This window comes from Ammospiza nelsoni, chromosome 18 (genome assembly GCF_027579445.1).
Source record: "Ammospiza nelsoni isolate bAmmNel1 chromosome 18, bAmmNel1.pri, whole genome shotgun sequence".
Taxonomy (NCBI): domain Eukaryota; kingdom Metazoa; phylum Chordata; class Aves; order Passeriformes; family Passerellidae; genus Ammospiza; species Ammospiza nelsoni.
The window spans coordinates 1,669,886-1,687,325 of NC_080650.1; the positions used below are offsets into that span (position 1 = coordinate 1,669,886).

General features: G+C 49.3%; 1 protein-coding gene across 1 annotated transcript; it reads left to right on the top strand.

Moving 5' to 3' along the window:
- The first annotated feature begins 187 nt into the window (after nucleotides 1-187).
- DHX37 (DEAH-box helicase 37) lies at nucleotides 188-16,983 on the top strand. The gene is made up of 27 exons (XM_059485157.1): nucleotides 188-370; nucleotides 1,195-1,364; nucleotides 2,289-2,401; nucleotides 2,961-3,282; nucleotides 3,888-4,036; nucleotides 4,300-4,392; nucleotides 4,491-4,587; nucleotides 4,919-5,032; nucleotides 5,907-6,008; nucleotides 6,480-6,594; nucleotides 6,790-6,885; nucleotides 7,196-7,272; nucleotides 7,872-8,010; nucleotides 8,207-8,283; nucleotides 9,190-9,422; nucleotides 10,606-10,717; nucleotides 11,297-11,403; nucleotides 11,729-11,917; nucleotides 12,021-12,145; nucleotides 12,796-12,912; nucleotides 13,272-13,444; nucleotides 13,831-13,945; nucleotides 14,345-14,482; nucleotides 15,129-15,223; nucleotides 15,668-15,741; nucleotides 15,988-16,085; nucleotides 16,614-16,983. Exons 1-27 carry the CDS (start codon nucleotides 271-273, stop codon nucleotides 16,694-16,696), a joined length of 3,423 nt encoding a protein of 1,140 aa, XP_059341140.1. The 5' UTR covers nucleotides 188-270; the 3' UTR covers nucleotides 16,697-16,983.
- The last annotated feature ends 457 nt before the right edge of the window (nucleotides 16,984-17,440 follow it).

A 17,440-nucleotide genomic window follows, 5' to 3' on the forward strand; every position in this document is an offset into this window, starting at 1 on the left:
CGCCCCTTTCCCGCCTTTCTCGCGAGACTCCTGTGTCCCGGAAGTGGTGGCACCGCGGGCCGCACGTGGGGCCGTACCGTACCGGGCCGTGCCATACCGGGCCGTACCGTACCGGGCCGTGCCGTGCCGTGCCGTGCCATACCGGGCCGTACCGTACCGGGCCGTGCCGTGCCGTGCCATACCGTACCGTACCGGGCCGTACCGTACCGTACCGGGCCGTACCGTACCGTACCGGGCCGGGCCCGTTTGGGCCGTGTCCCCGCCGCCGCCATGGGCCGAGCGCGCCGGCGGCACAACTGGAGGGCGCGGCAGTCGCAGGGCCCCGGGACACCGCCCGCCGCTGAACCGGAGCTGCCGCTGGAGCTGGGAGGTGCGGCCGGGCCGGGCCGGGCCGGGCTGGGCTCGCTGGGGGCACACCCGCGCTGGAAGGGACCGGAGCTGCTGCCCTGCTCTGCTGTGTTTTATTCTATTTTAGTTAGAAGCGTTGTTGTTGTTGTTTTAAGCCCGGGGAGGCGGTGGGTTCCCGTCCCTGCGTGTGCCTCTCACCCCACCCTGGGGTCGGTCCCAGGCTGGGCTCGGTGAGCTCAGAGCTCTTTTCCAGCCGAATCCATTCCCCGGTTCCGTGATCTCCGATCAGCTCTGGTACAGCAGCGCTGCCTCCAGGCAGCTCAGGAGTTGTGCTTGGGGCCCTTCCCAATCACTCAGTGGCTCCATCATTTATTAAAACAGCTACTAAACATATCTCTTATGTTAAACATTCGCCTTCTCAAACTTCAAAAAAAAAGGCATTACTTCAAAAAAATTACGTTCATTATTCTATTTTTATTACTCTGTTAATGCGGTTTTTTAGTATTAAAATCCGCTGGTGCCCGGGTGAAGCAGGACACTGAGGAGTCACCCCAGGGCACACTGTGTCCTGACCCTGAGGGATTGAGTAAAAAGGCAAAGATTGCATAATATTGTTACATAAATCTTGGAGAGTCGCCCTCAGGGCTATAGAAAGCTCAGGGTTATTGAATGCCCAGTTTCGAGGTCTTTTGCCCCTGCTGATGTTGCAGGATTTTCTCTTGGCTGGGCATGAGGGTTGTGTTTGTTAGAGGCAGCTAAATCTGGCCTGGTGCTTGATAAGCCTGCTAAGCAGAGTGCTGAAAATAATCCACCTGGCACGGGAGAATAATGCAACCCTTCCTTCAGATGGAGCAACGCTGAAGGGAATTGACCAAAGCAATGCCCTGGTCCTGCCAGCAAAAAAAGCCAAGAAGAAAAAAGCCCCATGTGTTGTGCAGCAGCAGAAGAAACCCCTGAGCAAGAAACAGAAGAAAAACCTGCAGAAGGTTTTGGAGCAGAAGGAGAAGAAAAAGCAGGTATGTTGCTGTTTCTGGCAGCAGCAGCTTCTCAAATCTTGAATTCTTAAATTCTCTTAAAATGAGGGTTTGGTATTGGTGTGTGGGGAGGGCGGGTGATGATGAGGATGGTGAGGGGTGTGAGCTGTCTGGGGTGCCTGAGGTGTGAAATCCCAGGGGTGTGCAGGTGCTGGGGTGATGCTGCAGCAGCTGCAGCCCCCCCTTTGCTGGGCATTGGGGCAGAGATGCAGCACCCAGGGGCTGCTGAGGGCAGCTCCAGGGGAGGAAGGCGCTCCTGCCCTCTCAGGGGCTGCAGGAATGCATCCTCTGTGGGGCCAGGGTCTGTTCTGCACAAGTGTTGTGGAATACATTAGTGGCAGGCAGTGGTATTTTTTCATTTTTTAAGCACTCTGTGGAATGGGTGCTGTGAGCTGCTGCAAACCTCCCTGCACCCCAAGACCTGTCAGTGCTTCTGAAATGCCAGTTGTGTATTTTCAGCATGCAAACACATTTTTTTCTATCTTTGTAAAACCTTTCCAGGCAGAATCCCTGCTCCTGTCAGTGCCTGGACAATGACTCTCAGAGCAGCTCTGGTTTTGAGGCAGGTTCACCCTGTGGCTCACACCTCTGCCATGCCATGTCCCAGGGCAGGGACTTGGGGCTCCCTTTGCTCCAGGCCTCATTCCAGTGCTTCAGATCCAATCTCTTTTCCTTTGCTGCTGTTTCTGGGGTGCAGCTGAGCTGCTCACTGCTCTGATGTCAAGTCCCCATTTCTGTTTTTGCTCTGGTACAGGGCTGAAATCAGGGAGGACTGACCCAGGAGCTTTTCCAGCTGCACAGCAGGATTTGCCAGAGCACAGAGCACACCTTGGAATGCTCAGATCTTGCCATGAAATCCTTTCCTGGTCAAAGCAAGCACTGATTTTGGTTGTTTTCCCCAAACAGAGAGCTGAGCTGCTGAGCAAGCTGAATGAGGTGCAGGCTTCTGAGGCAGAAATGAAACTCCTGTACACAACTTCCAAACTGGGGACTGGGGGACGCATGTTTCAGGCTAAAAGGTAAAGGGATTGTGGGCTGGAACCATTGCAATTGATCATTCTGTTTGAACAGCACCATCCTGAGCTTTCCCTTGAGTTGTTGTTCTTCTTCTTGGTATAAACAGGTTCTTCAGAATGGATGGAGTTAAATAATTTGGTATTTTTATCTGATAATGGGATAATTATTTTCTTGGTCTTTCCTGCGGGATGAGGATGAGGAGGGTGACACAATCTGCAGGCTTTTAGCAATTGTGCTAAACTGCAAAATTGGTGGATGAACACTTACTTTCTTGTGCTGGAAGACATCTGCTGATGTTGACCATAGCTGCTGGATTTATCAAGAGATGGATTTATCAAGAGCTGCATTTGTAGATTAAACTACAAAGCAGTTCTATCCTTCAGAAGAAATGAATAAAAAACCCAGGATAGAAAATGCTTAGATACAAATCCATCAATCAAAGCCAAGGCTTTACCTGGCAGAGTTGTGAAAACCTCCAGGAGTGGAGATCTGGTTTTTGGGGAAGTCCTGTCTGGTTTGAGGTGCCAGAGCACAGCTCACAGGTGGATGTTTTGTTTCCAGGGTGACTCAGGAGCCAAGGACTGATGTCCCTGAAAGGATCAGGAGCATCAGCGGTGCCAACAAGAGAAGGCACAGCTCAGAGTCAGAGCCTGAGGAAGAGCCCAGCAGCTCTGAGGAGGAGGAGGAAGAGCAGAAAGAGGACACTGAGAAGTCCTCAGGCAGTGCTGCGGGTGCTGCTGAGGAGGCAGAGGGAGGAGTGGGCAGGGCAGGGGCCGAGCAGCCTCTGACTGGTCCCAGAGCCCCAGAGCCCCAGGCAGCCCCCAGCAGGGCTCCCTGCAAGCCTGCAGTGTTCATCCCTGTGCACAGGACTCCTGAGATCCAGGTGAGCCTCTGGGAACAGTGCAGTTTGTCACAGGGGCTGGGGAGGATGGTGGGCTCCGGCAGCTGGGTGCACTCAGCTCTGCGCCAGCAGCAGGAAAGCTCAGCTTGTTTCAGGGTATTAGCATTTACCTTCAGTTTTACATCCAGAATCTGTTAACAGTCCTTTATTGTCTTTTGCTAGAAAATCTTCTGAAGTCCCTTTCAGCTCTCTGCTGTTCTCTACCTTATGCTGAGTGGTTTTGTCCCATTTGTTGTGGGCAGGGCATTGTGCAGGAACAGGAAAAGCTCTGCACCAGCCCCAGCAGATGAGGCAGTTGTGAAATGAGTTTTCCCTTGAAGTGCTGTATTAAGAAACTCGAGGGACTCTGAAATTTCACAAATTACAGTGCAGGGCTTGCCCTGTGCTTGCTGGGAATCTGCTCTGATGTCTCTGGTTCTCAGCCATGTTTGTGTGGTTTGGACTGTTTCAGAGATTTCTGAGTCATGGGATTGCAGAATTCCTTTGTGGGTTTTATGGTCTGAGGAAGGGAACAGGTTTCAATCCCGAGGAAAACAAAAAAGGAGTGAGAAACAATGCAGCTAAAATGTGTGTTTTGCACTGTTTAGGAAGCAAGACTAAAGCTCCCCATCCTTGCTGAAGAGCAAGTGGTCATGGAAGCCATCAATGACAATCCCATTGTGATCATATGTGGAGAGACAGGGAGTGGCAAAACCACCCAGGTGCCTCAGTTCCTCTATGAGGCTGGGTATGCCAGGTAGGACTTGGATTTTATTTGCAGGGACAGCATTTTGGGAAAAACTTGGCTGTAACTCACACATCTTCAGATCAGTACAGATACAACGAAGGGAATCCCAAAGCTCCCTGACTGTGTTTTCATTCCAACTCTAACTAAGACTGAGGCTGTGTGACTGATGCCATTAATCTAGAGCCATCAGTGAGAAATCCTGTTGTCATTTTTTGGGTCTGCTGCTCTGTTTAATGAAAACAATTCCTCTTTTCCTCCCCTCACCCCTTTAGTTCTGGGGGCATCATCGGGATCACGGAGCCTCGGCGCGTGGCCGCCGTGTCCATGTCCCAGAGGGTGGCCAAGGAGATGAACCTGTCACACAGGTGAGCCTCAGGAGGCCTTGGGACCTCGCTGGGGGGTGGCACTGAGGTGCCCTGTGGGCGACAAGGACTCTGTGCTTGTTCCTGGTGTTTCCCCACAGGGTGGTTTCCTATCAGATCCGCTACGAGGGGAACGTCACCGATGAGACGCAGATCAAGTTCATGACTGATGGTGTGCTGCTCAAGGAGATCCAGAAGGTAACTTGCTGTCCTCAGGGTTAAAAAAGGGAATTTTTTGTATAGCTGGGAAGAGAGGCCTATGTGGACTTGTTGCCAGTCTTTCAAATTAGAATCCCTTTCAGCATCAGGGATTTGTTTCATCTCCACCCTTGATGTTCCTGCCCAAGCCCCTAAACATTAGGTTATCTTGGGAGCAAGAGGGAGGCTTGGGAACCAGGCTGTCTTGTGTAGGGTGAGTGCATTAAACTGAGTGAGAATAGAGCTGGGGATGGGCTCAGTGCCTGTGGCGTGTCCTGACTCACATATCCTTGCTGGGGCCTCCTGTGCTGAAACCCATCTCTCCCCTCAGGACTTTCTGCTTTCCAAGTACAAAGTGATCATCATTGATGAGGCCCACGAGAGGAGCATGTACACTGACATCCTGATAGGCCTCCTGTCCCGCATCGTGCCCCTCCGGAACAAGGTGATGCCATCCCTCAGGGTTCATTCTGTTTTTTTTTTAATTCTGTTTTTTAATTCTATTTTTCACATTCTGTGCTGCTTTAGGGTGTGGGTCTGGGTTCACATCAGGGCATGGTGAGCTCTGTGCACAGAGCAGGGAGACAAAACAATTCCTGCTCCAGCTGGGCACAAATGATCCAAATCTCAGCCCCAGGAGCACAAACACCGTGGGCTGGAGAGAGAAAAACAAGCAGGGTGGGACTGCCTGGGCTAAAGCTTATGAATTAATTATGAATGAAATGTGAATAATTGGACAGTTAACTCCAAGATGAAAATGGAGCAGAACTGATCAAAGTAAGAGACCCCATGACCCGTGGGGCATTTTGGGACCATTTTGGTTCATCCTGGGTTCATTTTGGGACCATTTTGGTTCATCTTGGGTGCAGCCCTGGCTGGGCTCTTGTGCTGCCCAATGTGCATCCATTCAGGCGTTCTAATGAAATCCCTGCTTTATTCTTTAACTCCATCTAGTCTCTGTTCTAGGGCAGCCTGCACAGGGCATCAGGAGGGGCAGGGCTCCTGCTCTGGACATGGATGTGCTGGGGGGATGTTCCACATGAGGAGGCTCTGTGGTGTGGAATTCCAAGGAAATCTGACAGAAATCACACTCAGTTAACACATCTCTCTTTCTGTATGGTTGAGGAGGTACAGAGATTGCACCAAGGGGGAAATAGCACAGATCAGTACCAAGAGGTGACTTTTCAGGCAGAATCCAGTTCATTTGAGAATTACAGTGCAGCTAATTGAACTCCAGCAGCCTGGGGGAAAGCAGGGTGTTTATTGGTGCCCTGGGGAGGAGCTGTGGGGCACAGGGTGACAGATGTGTGTCCCTGCAGAAGGGGCTGCCCCTGAAGCTGATCATCATGTCTGCAACTCTGCGTGTGGAGGATTTCACTGCCAACACCAGGCTGTTCTCTGTGCAGCCTCCTGTCATCCAGGTACTGTCCCCTCCCTGGGAGCCTCTATAAAACCAGCGACAAAGCAGGGGCACTCCAGTCTTTCCAGCTGGTGCTGAAATCCCTCAGATAACCCATTTAAAAACAGTCATTTTGCTTAGGCTATTGTTTCTTTTGGGACTTGGTGTTTTTCTTTCCACCTTTATCAGAAAACCGCCCTGGCAGAATCTGATTATCTTGAAAAACTTTTAAGTTATGGTTCAGGGGAACTAGAAAGCCTCAATCTGAGTTGAGGAGGTGAAAGGGGGGAAAGATTTCGTTTCTAGCCTGGTTTTATGGTGGAGCAAACAGCAGTGATTTCTGTGGGTTTGGTGTTTTGTAGGGTACCAAACCCTGGACGTGAGCAGAAATACGGGTGAGCTTTTCTGGCTGTAATGATTGTGTGGAGTTAGGACAGCACACAAACCCTTTATTTATTTCTATTAATACCTTTATTTGGTGTTTGCTCTGCAGGTAGATGCAAGGCAGTTCCCTGTGACTGTTCATTTCAACAAGAAAACCCCCCTGGATGATTACAGTGGGGAGTGCTTCAGGAAGGTGTGCAAAATCCATCGGATGCTGCCTGCAGGTAAGGGAGCTTCACTGCTGAGACCTCTCACTTTGCTCATACTGAACATGCCCAAAGTTTTGGGGTTTGTTGCTGATTTTTTTTCTTTTTTTCCTTTTCTTTTTTTCTTTTTTTTTTCTTTTTTTCTTTTTTTCTTTTTTTTTTCTTTTTTTCTTTTTTTTTTCTTTTTTTTCTTTTTTTTCTTTCCTCTTGCAGGTGGGATTTTGGTGTTTTTAACAGGCCAGGCAGAAGTTCACTCTCTGTGTAGAAGATTAAGGAAAGCATTCCCGTACCAAAAGAGCGGCACTGCAGGTAATGCTGTAGAAACTTAAACTTCAAATTATCCTGCTGAGAAGTGAGCTTGCTTTGCATCTAAAAATAAGAACTTTTATTTTAAAACCACAAAATACAAGGTTTGGGGGAAGTTTTGGGTGATTGCCATGACTGATGTTAAATTTTGTGCTGGTTTGAGTTTGGGAAAAAATCCTTTGCAGCTTCTCTCTGCCTTCAGTTTGCTTTTTCCACACTGTGCCTCCCAGAAGGGTGGGAGTGGGACCAGACCCCTCCACCTTTCCCCAGAGGAAAGCATGCCCAGCTCACAGTGTTCCACTGCTGTTTTCAGGAGGAGAGGATGACAGGGAAGACTCAGTGGAAGAAATGAGGAAATTCAAGAGCTCGAGGAAGCGCAGGAGAGTCCTGGTAATGTGTGAGGGGCAGAGTTCCCCCGAAAGGCAGCAGGAGCCTCCCTGCAGCAGCTCTGCTCTGTGGCTGTGCCTCCCTCAGCTCCTCCAGCCCTGCCTGCAGCCCACAGGTGTCCCCTCAGTGCTGCTCTCACTGCTGCAGAATGCTGCTGAAACTCTGCATGTCATGGGCAGGAGATTGGTTTAGATTTAGAGTTCTGACCACTCAAACTCGAATGCAAGGAGCTCCAGACTTGCTGGCTGCTCCTCATCTTAGCGTTTGTTAACCAAAATTTGGACTGGATCTGACAGAGAGATTAAATTCTCAGACTAACGCATCTTGACAGAAACTGTTGAACATTTGTTTGACATATCTGGATTAGGAGGCCAGTTCTTTCTAAGAGCGTTACAATAAATGACAATACATAGAGGTGGAATGGGATTTGGCATTGTATGCTTTTGCAATGCCTCCAATTTAAAAAATGTCTAATTTGGAAATACTTTATTTTGCACCTAAGAAATGTGAGTCCTTGTCTCAGCTTTGCTTCCACAGCAATGCAAAGTGCTGCTTGTGTCCCCCTGTTAATGTGCTGTTTTCACCTTCCCTCCCTCTCTCAGACACTCCCCAAAATTGATCTGAACAATTACTCTGTGGTGCCACCAGATGAAGGAGATGAGGACAGAGACTTTGACAGTGATGATGATGCTGCAGGCTCTGATCTTGACCTGGACTTAGGAGATGGAGACTCAGGAGAAGGTTTGGCACGTGGGAAAGAGGGAATCCCTGTCCCTGTGAAAGGAGTGACTTGAGCTGTGGCGCCAGAGCAGCAGTGTCATGGCAAAGCTGTTCGGGTTTGCCAGTCCCAGTTACTGGGATCAGTTTGTACCAGTTGCTTTCCTGGTTTTGTGCAGATGTTGCTGGGGCTGAGCAGTGCTGGTTTGTTTCCCCACAGATGAGAAATCTGACTCGTCCCTGCCCCTGTATGTGCTTCCACTCTACTCCTTGCTGGCACCAGAGAAACAGGCAAAGGTAAAGGATTTATTGTCACAGTGAGCAGGTGATCTGACAGATAACAGTGATCATGGTCTGAAATCACAAGAGAGATAAAATTCCCATCTTGGGCTATTCTGCCAGCTGGAATGGCCCAGTGGGCAGGTTGGGCTGGGGTGTCCCTGACGTGTCCCTTCAGCAGGGTGGGAGAGGTGATCAGCCACAGCCCTGCAGGGTCTCTGAATCCATCCTGGCTCCTCCTGCAGCCCCTGGGGTCATTTCTGAGGCTTAACCCAGCTGGACAAAGAGCTTCAGAGCTGGAGACAGGGGGTTAGGGCTGTGCTCTGACTCCTGCCTTCCCCTTGCACTGCCATGTACACTGCCATACCTTCGCAGCCCATCCAAGACCACGCCTGCCCCTTTTCCTTGCCCCTTTTCCTTGCCCCCTTTTCCTTGCCCCCTTTCCTGCCCCTTTCCTATGGTGGTGTTTGAGGGTCCCCAGGACAAGGGAGGAGATGAAAATCTTGACTCCATGTTTCAGAAGGCTGATTTATTATTTTATGATATATAATACATTAAAAGAAAATTATATACTAAAACTATACTAAAGAAAAGAGAAAGGAGACATCAGAAGGCTGGGAAAGGAAGTAAATAATAAAATCTTGTGACTGCTCAAAGTCCTGACACAGCTGGACTGTGATTGGCCATTAATTGCAAACAACCACATGAGCCTAATCCCAGATGCACCTGTTGCATTCCACAGCAGCAGATAACCATTGTTTGCATTTCGTTCCTGAGGCCTCCCAGCTTCTCAGGAGGAAAAATCCTGGCAGAAGGATTTTTCATAAAATATGTCTGTGACACTTTCCTTGCCCCCTTTTCCTTGTCTCTTTCCTTGTTCCTTGCCCCTTTCCTTGTCCCTTCCCGCCCGGCCCTGTCCCGCAGGTGTTCCGCCCCGCTCCCGCCGGCACCAGGCTGTGCGTGGTGGCCACCAACGTGGCCGAGACGTCGCTGACCATCCCCGGCATCAAGTACGTGGTGGACAGCGGCCGGGAGAAGCGGCGCTGCTACGACAGGGTGACGGGGGTCTCGTCCTTCAGGGTGTGCTGGGTGAGCCAGGCCTCGGCCCAGCAGCGCGCCGGCCGCGCCGGCCGCACCGAGCCCGGCCACTGCTACAGGTGAGCCCTGGCCCGCGCAGGGCCCTGCGTTCGCTGCCAGGAGTGCGCTGGGGGACGCAGGAGCCTCCCCTGGAGTGGGAAGTGTGAACCCCGAAACCCTCCGTCTTCCAGTTTGTTATGCGTTTTAAATTAAGGGGCTCTGATGCGGTGGTGTTCGCAGGGGTCCCAGGATGAGGGAAGAGATGAGAACCTTGGCTCCGTGTTTCGGGAGGCTGATTTATTATTTTATGATATGTATTATATTAAAATAAAATTATATATTAAAAATAATATACTATTAAAAATATATAGTAGGAAATGTAAACCCCGAAACCCTCCCTCTTCCAGTTTGTTATGCGTTTTAAATTAAGGGGCTCTGATGCGGTGGTGTTCGCAGGGGTCCCAGGATGAGGGAAGAGATGAGAACCTTGGCTCCGTGTTTCAGGAGGCTGATTTATTATTTTATGATACGTATTATATTAAAATAAAATTATATATTAAAAATAATATGCTATTAAAAATATATAAATAATATTTAAAAGAATATACTAAAAGAAGAGAAGAAAAGGTTTCACCAGAGGGCTTGCAAGGAAAAGAAAGGAATGATAACAAAATCTTGTGACTGACCAGAGAGGCTGAGATAGCTGCACTGTGATTGGCCATTACCTGTTACATCCCACAGCAGCAGATAACCATTGTTTACATTTCATTTCTGAGGCCTCTCAGCTTCTCAGGAGAAAAGATCCTAACAAAAGGATTTTTCATAAAATATGTCTGTGACACTCTCAGGGAAAAAATATGGGAGCAGGGAATAACAGTTCTTTAATAGGGAAGAAAATAAAAAAGAAAAACGATGCAGTAAATCAAAACAACACCGGCAGAGTCAGAACACAACCTGACACCCTGTGGGTCAGGGTGTTGGTAGCAGTCCTGTTGGAGGTGTGGCTGCAGCCCTCCTGCATTTCTCTTGCTGAAAACTCTTGTTTTCATGGTCAGGGTAGATTTCACTATGGCCAGGTGGATTTAACTCTGAGCCAAGTTAACTTGTGAATAAGGCAAATGCCCCAACTGTAAATAATGATTTGATGATGTAAATACTATCCATGACTGCCTTTTTGGTTTTTTATTCCCTTGCTAATTTTTCCTGTATATCCTTTGAATTAAAATTTCATTTAAATATCTAATAACACTTCTGGTCCATTAGGTTATACTCTTCAGCAGTTTTCATGGACTTTGAGAAATTTTCTGCTCCAGAAATAACGAAGCGACCAGTGGAAGACTTGATTCTGCAAATGAAGGCATTAAATATAGAAAAGGTGAGTTGGAAAGGGCTTTGTACCACAGCACCCATTAAAGTGGTTGCCCTTAGGAGCCAGAAACAAACAGAAATGTATTTTATTGCCATTGCTTGGAGCTGTGCCTTGTGGCAGAAATTCAGATCCTGAGAGTCCATTTTGGGTCTGCACATTGCAGAAACTGCTCTGAATTCCTCTAGGCCTTAACAGACATGTTTGTTCAAGCTGTAAATGCTTTCTTATGTTCTTAGAGGTTAAAAAAAAACCCTGTCCAAGCAGGGTCTGTGTTTTGGAGATACGGGAGCACTTTCAGAGATCTCAACACTCAAATCCAGCCCTTGAGCAGCCTGCCCTGGGTGGTGCCTGCAGTCAGTGGGTGCTGGGGGTGATTCTGCTGTTCCTGTTTCCTCCTGTTCTTGTTCCAAGCATTTCCTGCCATTCTGTGTCCTTTCCTTTCGCTCCTGGCAAACATCCTGAGTGTTTTTCTTGGTCCCACGTGAGCAGAGGGGAGGATTCCACTGCCTTGCAGGGCTCCTGGCTGTGCTCACCCTGGGATGCTGTGTCACTGTGGGCTGAGGGGCTTTGCTCTTGTTTCCCTAGGTCATCAACTTCCCCTTCCCAACCCCTCCTCCCACGGAAGCTCTGGCAGCAGCAGAGGAGCTGCTGATAGCCCTGGGTGCCCTGAAGGAGCCCCCCATGACAGGAAGGTAATGCCAGTGCCCCCCACTGATGCCCTGCACTGTGGGCTCTGCTGTGCTGCTGCTGCCCTCCCACCACACCCAGGGCTGTCCTGTGGCTCACAAACTGCCACCAGCTCAGCTCTGGTGCCCTCTGTTTGATCCACCGGCCCTGGTGTGTGTGGGCAGGGAAACACTGAGCTGGGAGCAAGAGGAATCTTTCCCCTGGCCTTTGGCACCAGCGCACATAAAACCTGAGAAATGACCTCAAATTAACTGGGCTGCCAGAGCGGGGAGCACAAACTTATAATTTAGAGTTACTTCATGACATGAGCTCTCTTTTTCCCTGGCCCAGGCTGAAGCAGCAGCTGGCAGCAAAGCTGAGCTGCCCCATCAGTCCCCTGGGCAGGGTGATGGCCACTTTCCCCGTGGCCCCTCGCTATGCCAAGATGCTGGCCCTGAGCAGGCAGCAGCAGTGCCTGCCCTACACCATCACCATCGTGTCTGCCATGACTGTCAGGGAGCTCTTCGAGGAGCTGGACAGGTCAGTGGCTGAGCCTGCCTGTGTCACAGTGTCACCCTGTGTCCCTGTCACCCTGTGCCTGGCACAGCTCTCACAGGTGCTGCCCTGTGTTGGTTGCTTGCAGGCCTGCAGGCAGTGAGGAGGAGGCAGCCCAGCTGAAGGCAAGGAGAGCCAGGTTCTTGCAGATGCAGAAGGTCTGGGCTGGGCAGGGGCCCATGCAGAAGCTGGGGGACCTCATGGTGATGTTAGGTAAGTACCTGTGAATATCCTCTCTGTATTCTTTAGTATAGTTTAGAAGAATAGAAATAGAAATAGAAATAGAAATAGAATAGAATAGAATAGAATAGAATAGAATAGAATAGAATAGAATAGAAGTATATATAGTATCGTATATATAGCATATATAGTATAATATATAATATAGTATAATATAGTATATATAGTATATATAGTATAGTATATATAGTATATATAGTATAATATATAATATAGTATATTATAACATAGTATATATAGTATATATAGTATAGTATATATAGCATATATAGTATAATATATAATATAGTATAATATAGTATATATAGTATATATAGTATAGTATATATAGTATATATAGTATAATATATAATATAGTATATTATAACATAGTATATATAGTATAGTATATATAGTATCGTATAGATAGTATAATATAACGTAGTATATATAGTATAATATAATATAGTATATATTATCTTAAAATAATAAATCAGCCTTCTAAGAACATGGAGTCAGATTTATCATTCCTCCCTTCATCGGGACACCCCACTAATACAATAGCAGCCCTGAATGACTCCTTGCCTGGGACAGTGCTGTCCCCATGGTTCCCTGAGGAGCCCTGACCCCCTGTGTCACCCCAGGAGCAGTGGGGGCCTGTGAGTACTCTGGGTGCACCCGGGAGTTCTGTGAGCAGAACGGGCTGAGGCACAAAGCCATGCTGGAGATCCGGCGCCTGCGAGGGCAGCTCACCACGGCAGGTGAGAGGCTGGGGGCGTCTGTGCTGGGGAAATGCTGTGTGGGCTCTGTGCTGGGGGCTGCACAGCCTCACTGAGCTGGAAAAATGCTGTGCTGGGGGCTGCACAGCCTCACTGAGCTGGGGAAATGCTGTGCTGGGGGCTGCACAGCCTCACTGAGCTGGGGAAATGCTGTGCAGGCTCTGTGCTGGGGGCTGCACAGCCTCACTGAGCTGGGGAAATGCTGTGTGGGCTCTGTGCTGGGGGCTGCACAGCCTCACTGAGCTGGGGAAATGCTGTGCTGGCTCTGTGCTGGGGGCTGCACAGCCTCACTGAGCTGGTCCCTGTCCTGCTGCCCCCCCTCTCACCCGGTGTGCCCGCAGTGAACTCGGTGTGCAGGGACGCTGGGCTCTACGTGGACCCCAAGATGGAGCCCCCCACGGAAGCTCAGGTCACCTACCTGAGGCAGATCGTGCTGGCAGGGCTGGGGGATCACCTGGCCAGAAGGGTTCAGGCAGAGGAGCAGCTGGATGACAAGTGGAAGAATGCCTACAAGGTGAGCAGCTTGCCTGGCCTCAGTTCCTCCTCCCCTGTGGCAGAAACCTGTGCCAGCCCAGGTGTGTGGCTGGGTGCAGCTCTGAGATGTCTGCTGCCTTCCTGCAGCTCCTCTCTGTGGAACTGGAGTTTGCAGTGGTGCCATTTCTTGGTGTTCACGTAGGAAATGTTACAAAAGGGCTGAGAAGTACCCTGAGTTCACCTTGTGTACCCTTAGACATCTTGCTCGGTGTCTGCAGAGAAGGTGGAGCAGAAAATGATGGGGTTATTAAAAACCTCCCTCACTTCAGGAAAGCTTACAGATGCACACCTGAAATGAGGTGCAGTGAGGACATGGGATTGTCAGTCACTGCTCTTGCTCTGCTTCAATCTTTGTGCCTCTTTCAGACTGCCCTCCTGGAGGACCCCGTGTTCATCCACCCCAGCTCAGTCCTCTTCAAGGAGCTGCCAGAGTTTGTGGTGTACCAGGAGATCGTGGAGACCACCAAGCTCTACATGAAAGGTGAGTGCTGTGGGTGCTGCAGCCCTGCTGAGCAGCTCACAATGCCTTGGCAGTTCCCCCTGTGCTGTGCTTTCTGAGTGACTCCTGGGATTTGGATCCTTAAGGCTTCCTAGGTCTGGATCAGGAGATAAATTGGCATTTTTAATTATTATTTACCTGGCAGAATTGGCTGGAGCAAAGCTCAGCTTCTGAAATACCTGCTTTGCCCCAGCCCTGCCAACCACAGCTGCCTGCTGCTGATCTCTGAACAGATATTTTACAACATAAAAAGTTTGAAAAGCATTAAGGACAAATAAATCTGTGGAGATCAGACCCTGACCGTCCCTGTACCCCTGGGGCTGCCAGTGAGCCGTGGCCCTGGGCAGCAAACCTGCATGCAGGTGTGTTTTCCCTCCCCAGGTGTGTCTGCAGTGGAGCCTGAGTGGATCCCTGCCCTGCTGCCACCCTACTGCCACTTTGGGAAGCCTCTGGAGGATCCCCCTCCCTCCTACTGCCCTGGCACGGGCCGGGTGCGCTGCCACAGAGCCAGTGTCTTCTGTAAGTGTCCCTGGAGCTCCCCAGTGTCTTCTGTAAGTGTCCCTGGAGCTCCCCAGTGTCTTCTGTAAGTGTCCCTGGAGCTCCCCAGTGTCTTCTCTAAGTGTCCCTGGAGCTCCCCAGTGTCTTCTGTAAGTGTCCCTGGAGCTCCCCAGTGTCTTCTGTAAGTGTCCCTGGAGCTCCCCAGTGTCTTCTGTAAGTGTCCCTGGAGCTCCCCAGTGTCTTCTCTAAGTGTCCCTGGAGCTCCCCAGTGTCTTCTCTAAGTGTCCCTGGAGCTCCCCAGTGTCTTCTCTAAGTGTCCCTGGAGCTCCTGCCTCTGCCAGGAGGGCCCAGAGAGGGGCTGTGAGCACCTCCATGGGGTTTGCAGCATTCAAACATTGGATTTCCCACTGAATTGATGCCTACATGGGGTTTGTAGCATTCAAATACTGGATTTCCCACTGAGATGGGCACCTCCATGGGGTTTGTAGCATTTAAACATTGCATTTCCCACTGAGATGGGCACATCCACGGGGTTTGCAGAATTTAAATACTGCATTTCCCACTGAGATGGGCACTGTGCAGGCTGGCAGTGCCCTCCCCTCTGTCCTGGCCAGGTGCCCCAATGGGGGAGCAGGGAGGAGATTTGGGTGTTGTGTGTTGTTTGCAGACCGGGTGGGCTGGCAGCTCCCTGCTGTGGAAGTTGATTTTCCCCCAGGGATCGAGCGCTACAAACACTTTGCCAGGTTCCTGCTGGAAGGAAAGGTGAGTGTGCTCCACCTGCACCACTTCTATGATATAATCATTAATTTTTTAGCCCAGTTTTTGGAGGAGATGAACCTTATGGCTTCAGTTTTTGCTCGTCACTTGTTGGTGGATGGAGGAGTTTGTTGTGGTTGATGAGGTGGGGAAGGGATCTTTAAAACACAAAAACAAATCAGGAAAAATCAGTATTTCAGTGAAAGACATCCACAAATTTAAGTGCTGTTTTTGCAAAGTAAAAAAAAGCCAATAGCCCATGTGTTTGTCTAGTATGGGACAGGAGAATTGTCCAGCAAGTCAGGAGAAGATTATGGACAAGGGATAGGAGGAGATGGTGATGGAGGATATGACATGGAATATGCAGTAGCACAAGTTCATTGATGGTTGTTATCATATCACAATTAATTCACTTTATTCATTATATAATTGCTGTAACCAATCTTCCAGGTCATTAAAAAGCTGAGTTCTTACAGCCAGTGCCTGCTGTCCAGCCCCCTCATAATGCTGAAGACATGGTCCAAGTAAGTGGCTAAAAACAAACCTCAGGTTCTTTTCTCCACCAAACACTTTTCACTTCCTTTCTAAATAAAAAATAATCAGTGCTGAGAAGGGTGGTGGAGATTGTGGTCTTGGGAAAATGAGTTTCCTCACCAGGAAAAGCTGTGTCCCAGGAGAGTTGGGGTGGTGAGGGCAGGGCAGGACACGCAGCCTGCTGGGCTCTGCTGGGCTCATGAGCACTGGTTTACTGCTCCATTTCTGTGATTCAGACTTCAGCCCAGGACAGAAGCCCTCCTGCAGGCTCTGGTTAAAGAAAACTGTGATAACCGTGATGCTTTGGTGGCTGCATGGAAGAAAAATCCCAAATGTGAGTGTTCTGCTTGCCTAATTATCAGTCACGTCAGTGGGGTGCCTTGAGAACTACTGAATTATAATTTCAAAAAATGGACTAGTTAATTTGTTAAGCTTAAAATATTTCTATTTTCTTACTAGAAGCAGGAGTGCCCTGTGCTTGATTCTTGTGAAAAATGACACAAAGCACTTCAGAAAGCAACATTTATTTGTATACTAAGATTTTTTTTTCTGTAGTTGTAACCACAGTTAAAATGTACAGACTATGGTGGTACTGTCCATGGATATATTGAAGGGTTTTTTCCTGGTAAAATGGATTTTTTTCAATATTGGGGTGCCAGATGATAAGAATTCCTTCGCAGAAGCAGCAGCAAGGTGCTGCAGGGATGGCACAGAGATTCCTGTGGGTGCTGCCACCTGTGCCTGGCAGCATCCAAGCTCCAGCAGCATTCCTGCAGCGGGTGCTGGCCCTGTCTCCAGTGGATCTGGTGATCCCTCAGGGGGTTTTTCCAGCCAAACTCAGCGTCTCTCCTCTCCCCCGCAGATCTGCTCGCAGCCTATTGCCAGTGGGTGCCCGAGGCCCTGCACCAGGAGCTCGCCCTCAAGTGGCCACCAGTGGCCCTGTGACCCTCGATGCTGATGGACTCCTTGGCTCCAGCGTGTTTGGAGAGCTTTCCAGGGCTTTCCTTGGAAATCTGAAACTGATGGACTCACCAGCTGTAGGAATATCTTTTGTTATTCTGCTTTCCCAGAAGCCCTGCCAGCTGTTTGGCTGGTGTTTCATAATATTAATGTTTGGATAATTTTATCCATTGTATTTTATGGAGATTTTTCTTTTTTTTAAACCTGAAGTTTCTCTTTGGACTATATTAGTCATATGAACTGTAATAAATATGTAAAATTCTTGGTCTGGATGGGAGAAATGTTTCTGTGAGGGATGCTGCAGTGGGCAGAATATCAGAGCTGTGCAGGAACATCCTCATGGGTGTCAGACAGAACCTGGGCAGCAGCTCAGGGCAGGAACACAAAAATGAGGAAAGTCTTGGGTTGGGATAGGAATGGTTTAATTAGTGAAGGGAAGAAGGTTCAGTTTACCTTCCCCTTCACCTGATCCTTTTGGGCTTGGTAAACCCAGTGCTCACACTGTGCCGATGGGCTGCTGCTTGTGACACTGCTGCAGGAGAAGGTGTGGACAGGGACCCTCGGGTTCCTGTGTTCTGCAGGAAACTGGTGCAGCCCAGCTGGCTGGATGGGTATCCATAATTCCCACACAGTGTGTCCATAATTCCCACATGCCTCAGGGGCAATGTCAGAGCACAAGCAAGCATTAAAAACATCCAGAGCTGAAGAAACAGCAACTTTAGATCTGCA

Coding starts and splice junctions, on each gene's coding strand:
- DHX37 (XM_059485157.1), top strand. CDS start 271: ATGGGCCGAGCGCGCCGGCGGCACAACTGGAGGGCGCGGCAGTCGCAG. Junction 3,283..3,887: donor ACAGGACTCCTGAGATCCAG/GTGAGCCTCTGG, acceptor TGCACTGTTTAG/GAAGCAAGACTAAAGCTCCC. Junction 15,742..15,987: donor ATGCTGAAGACATGGTCCAA/GTAAGTGGCTAA, acceptor TCTGTGATTCAG/ACTTCAGCCCAGGACAGAAG.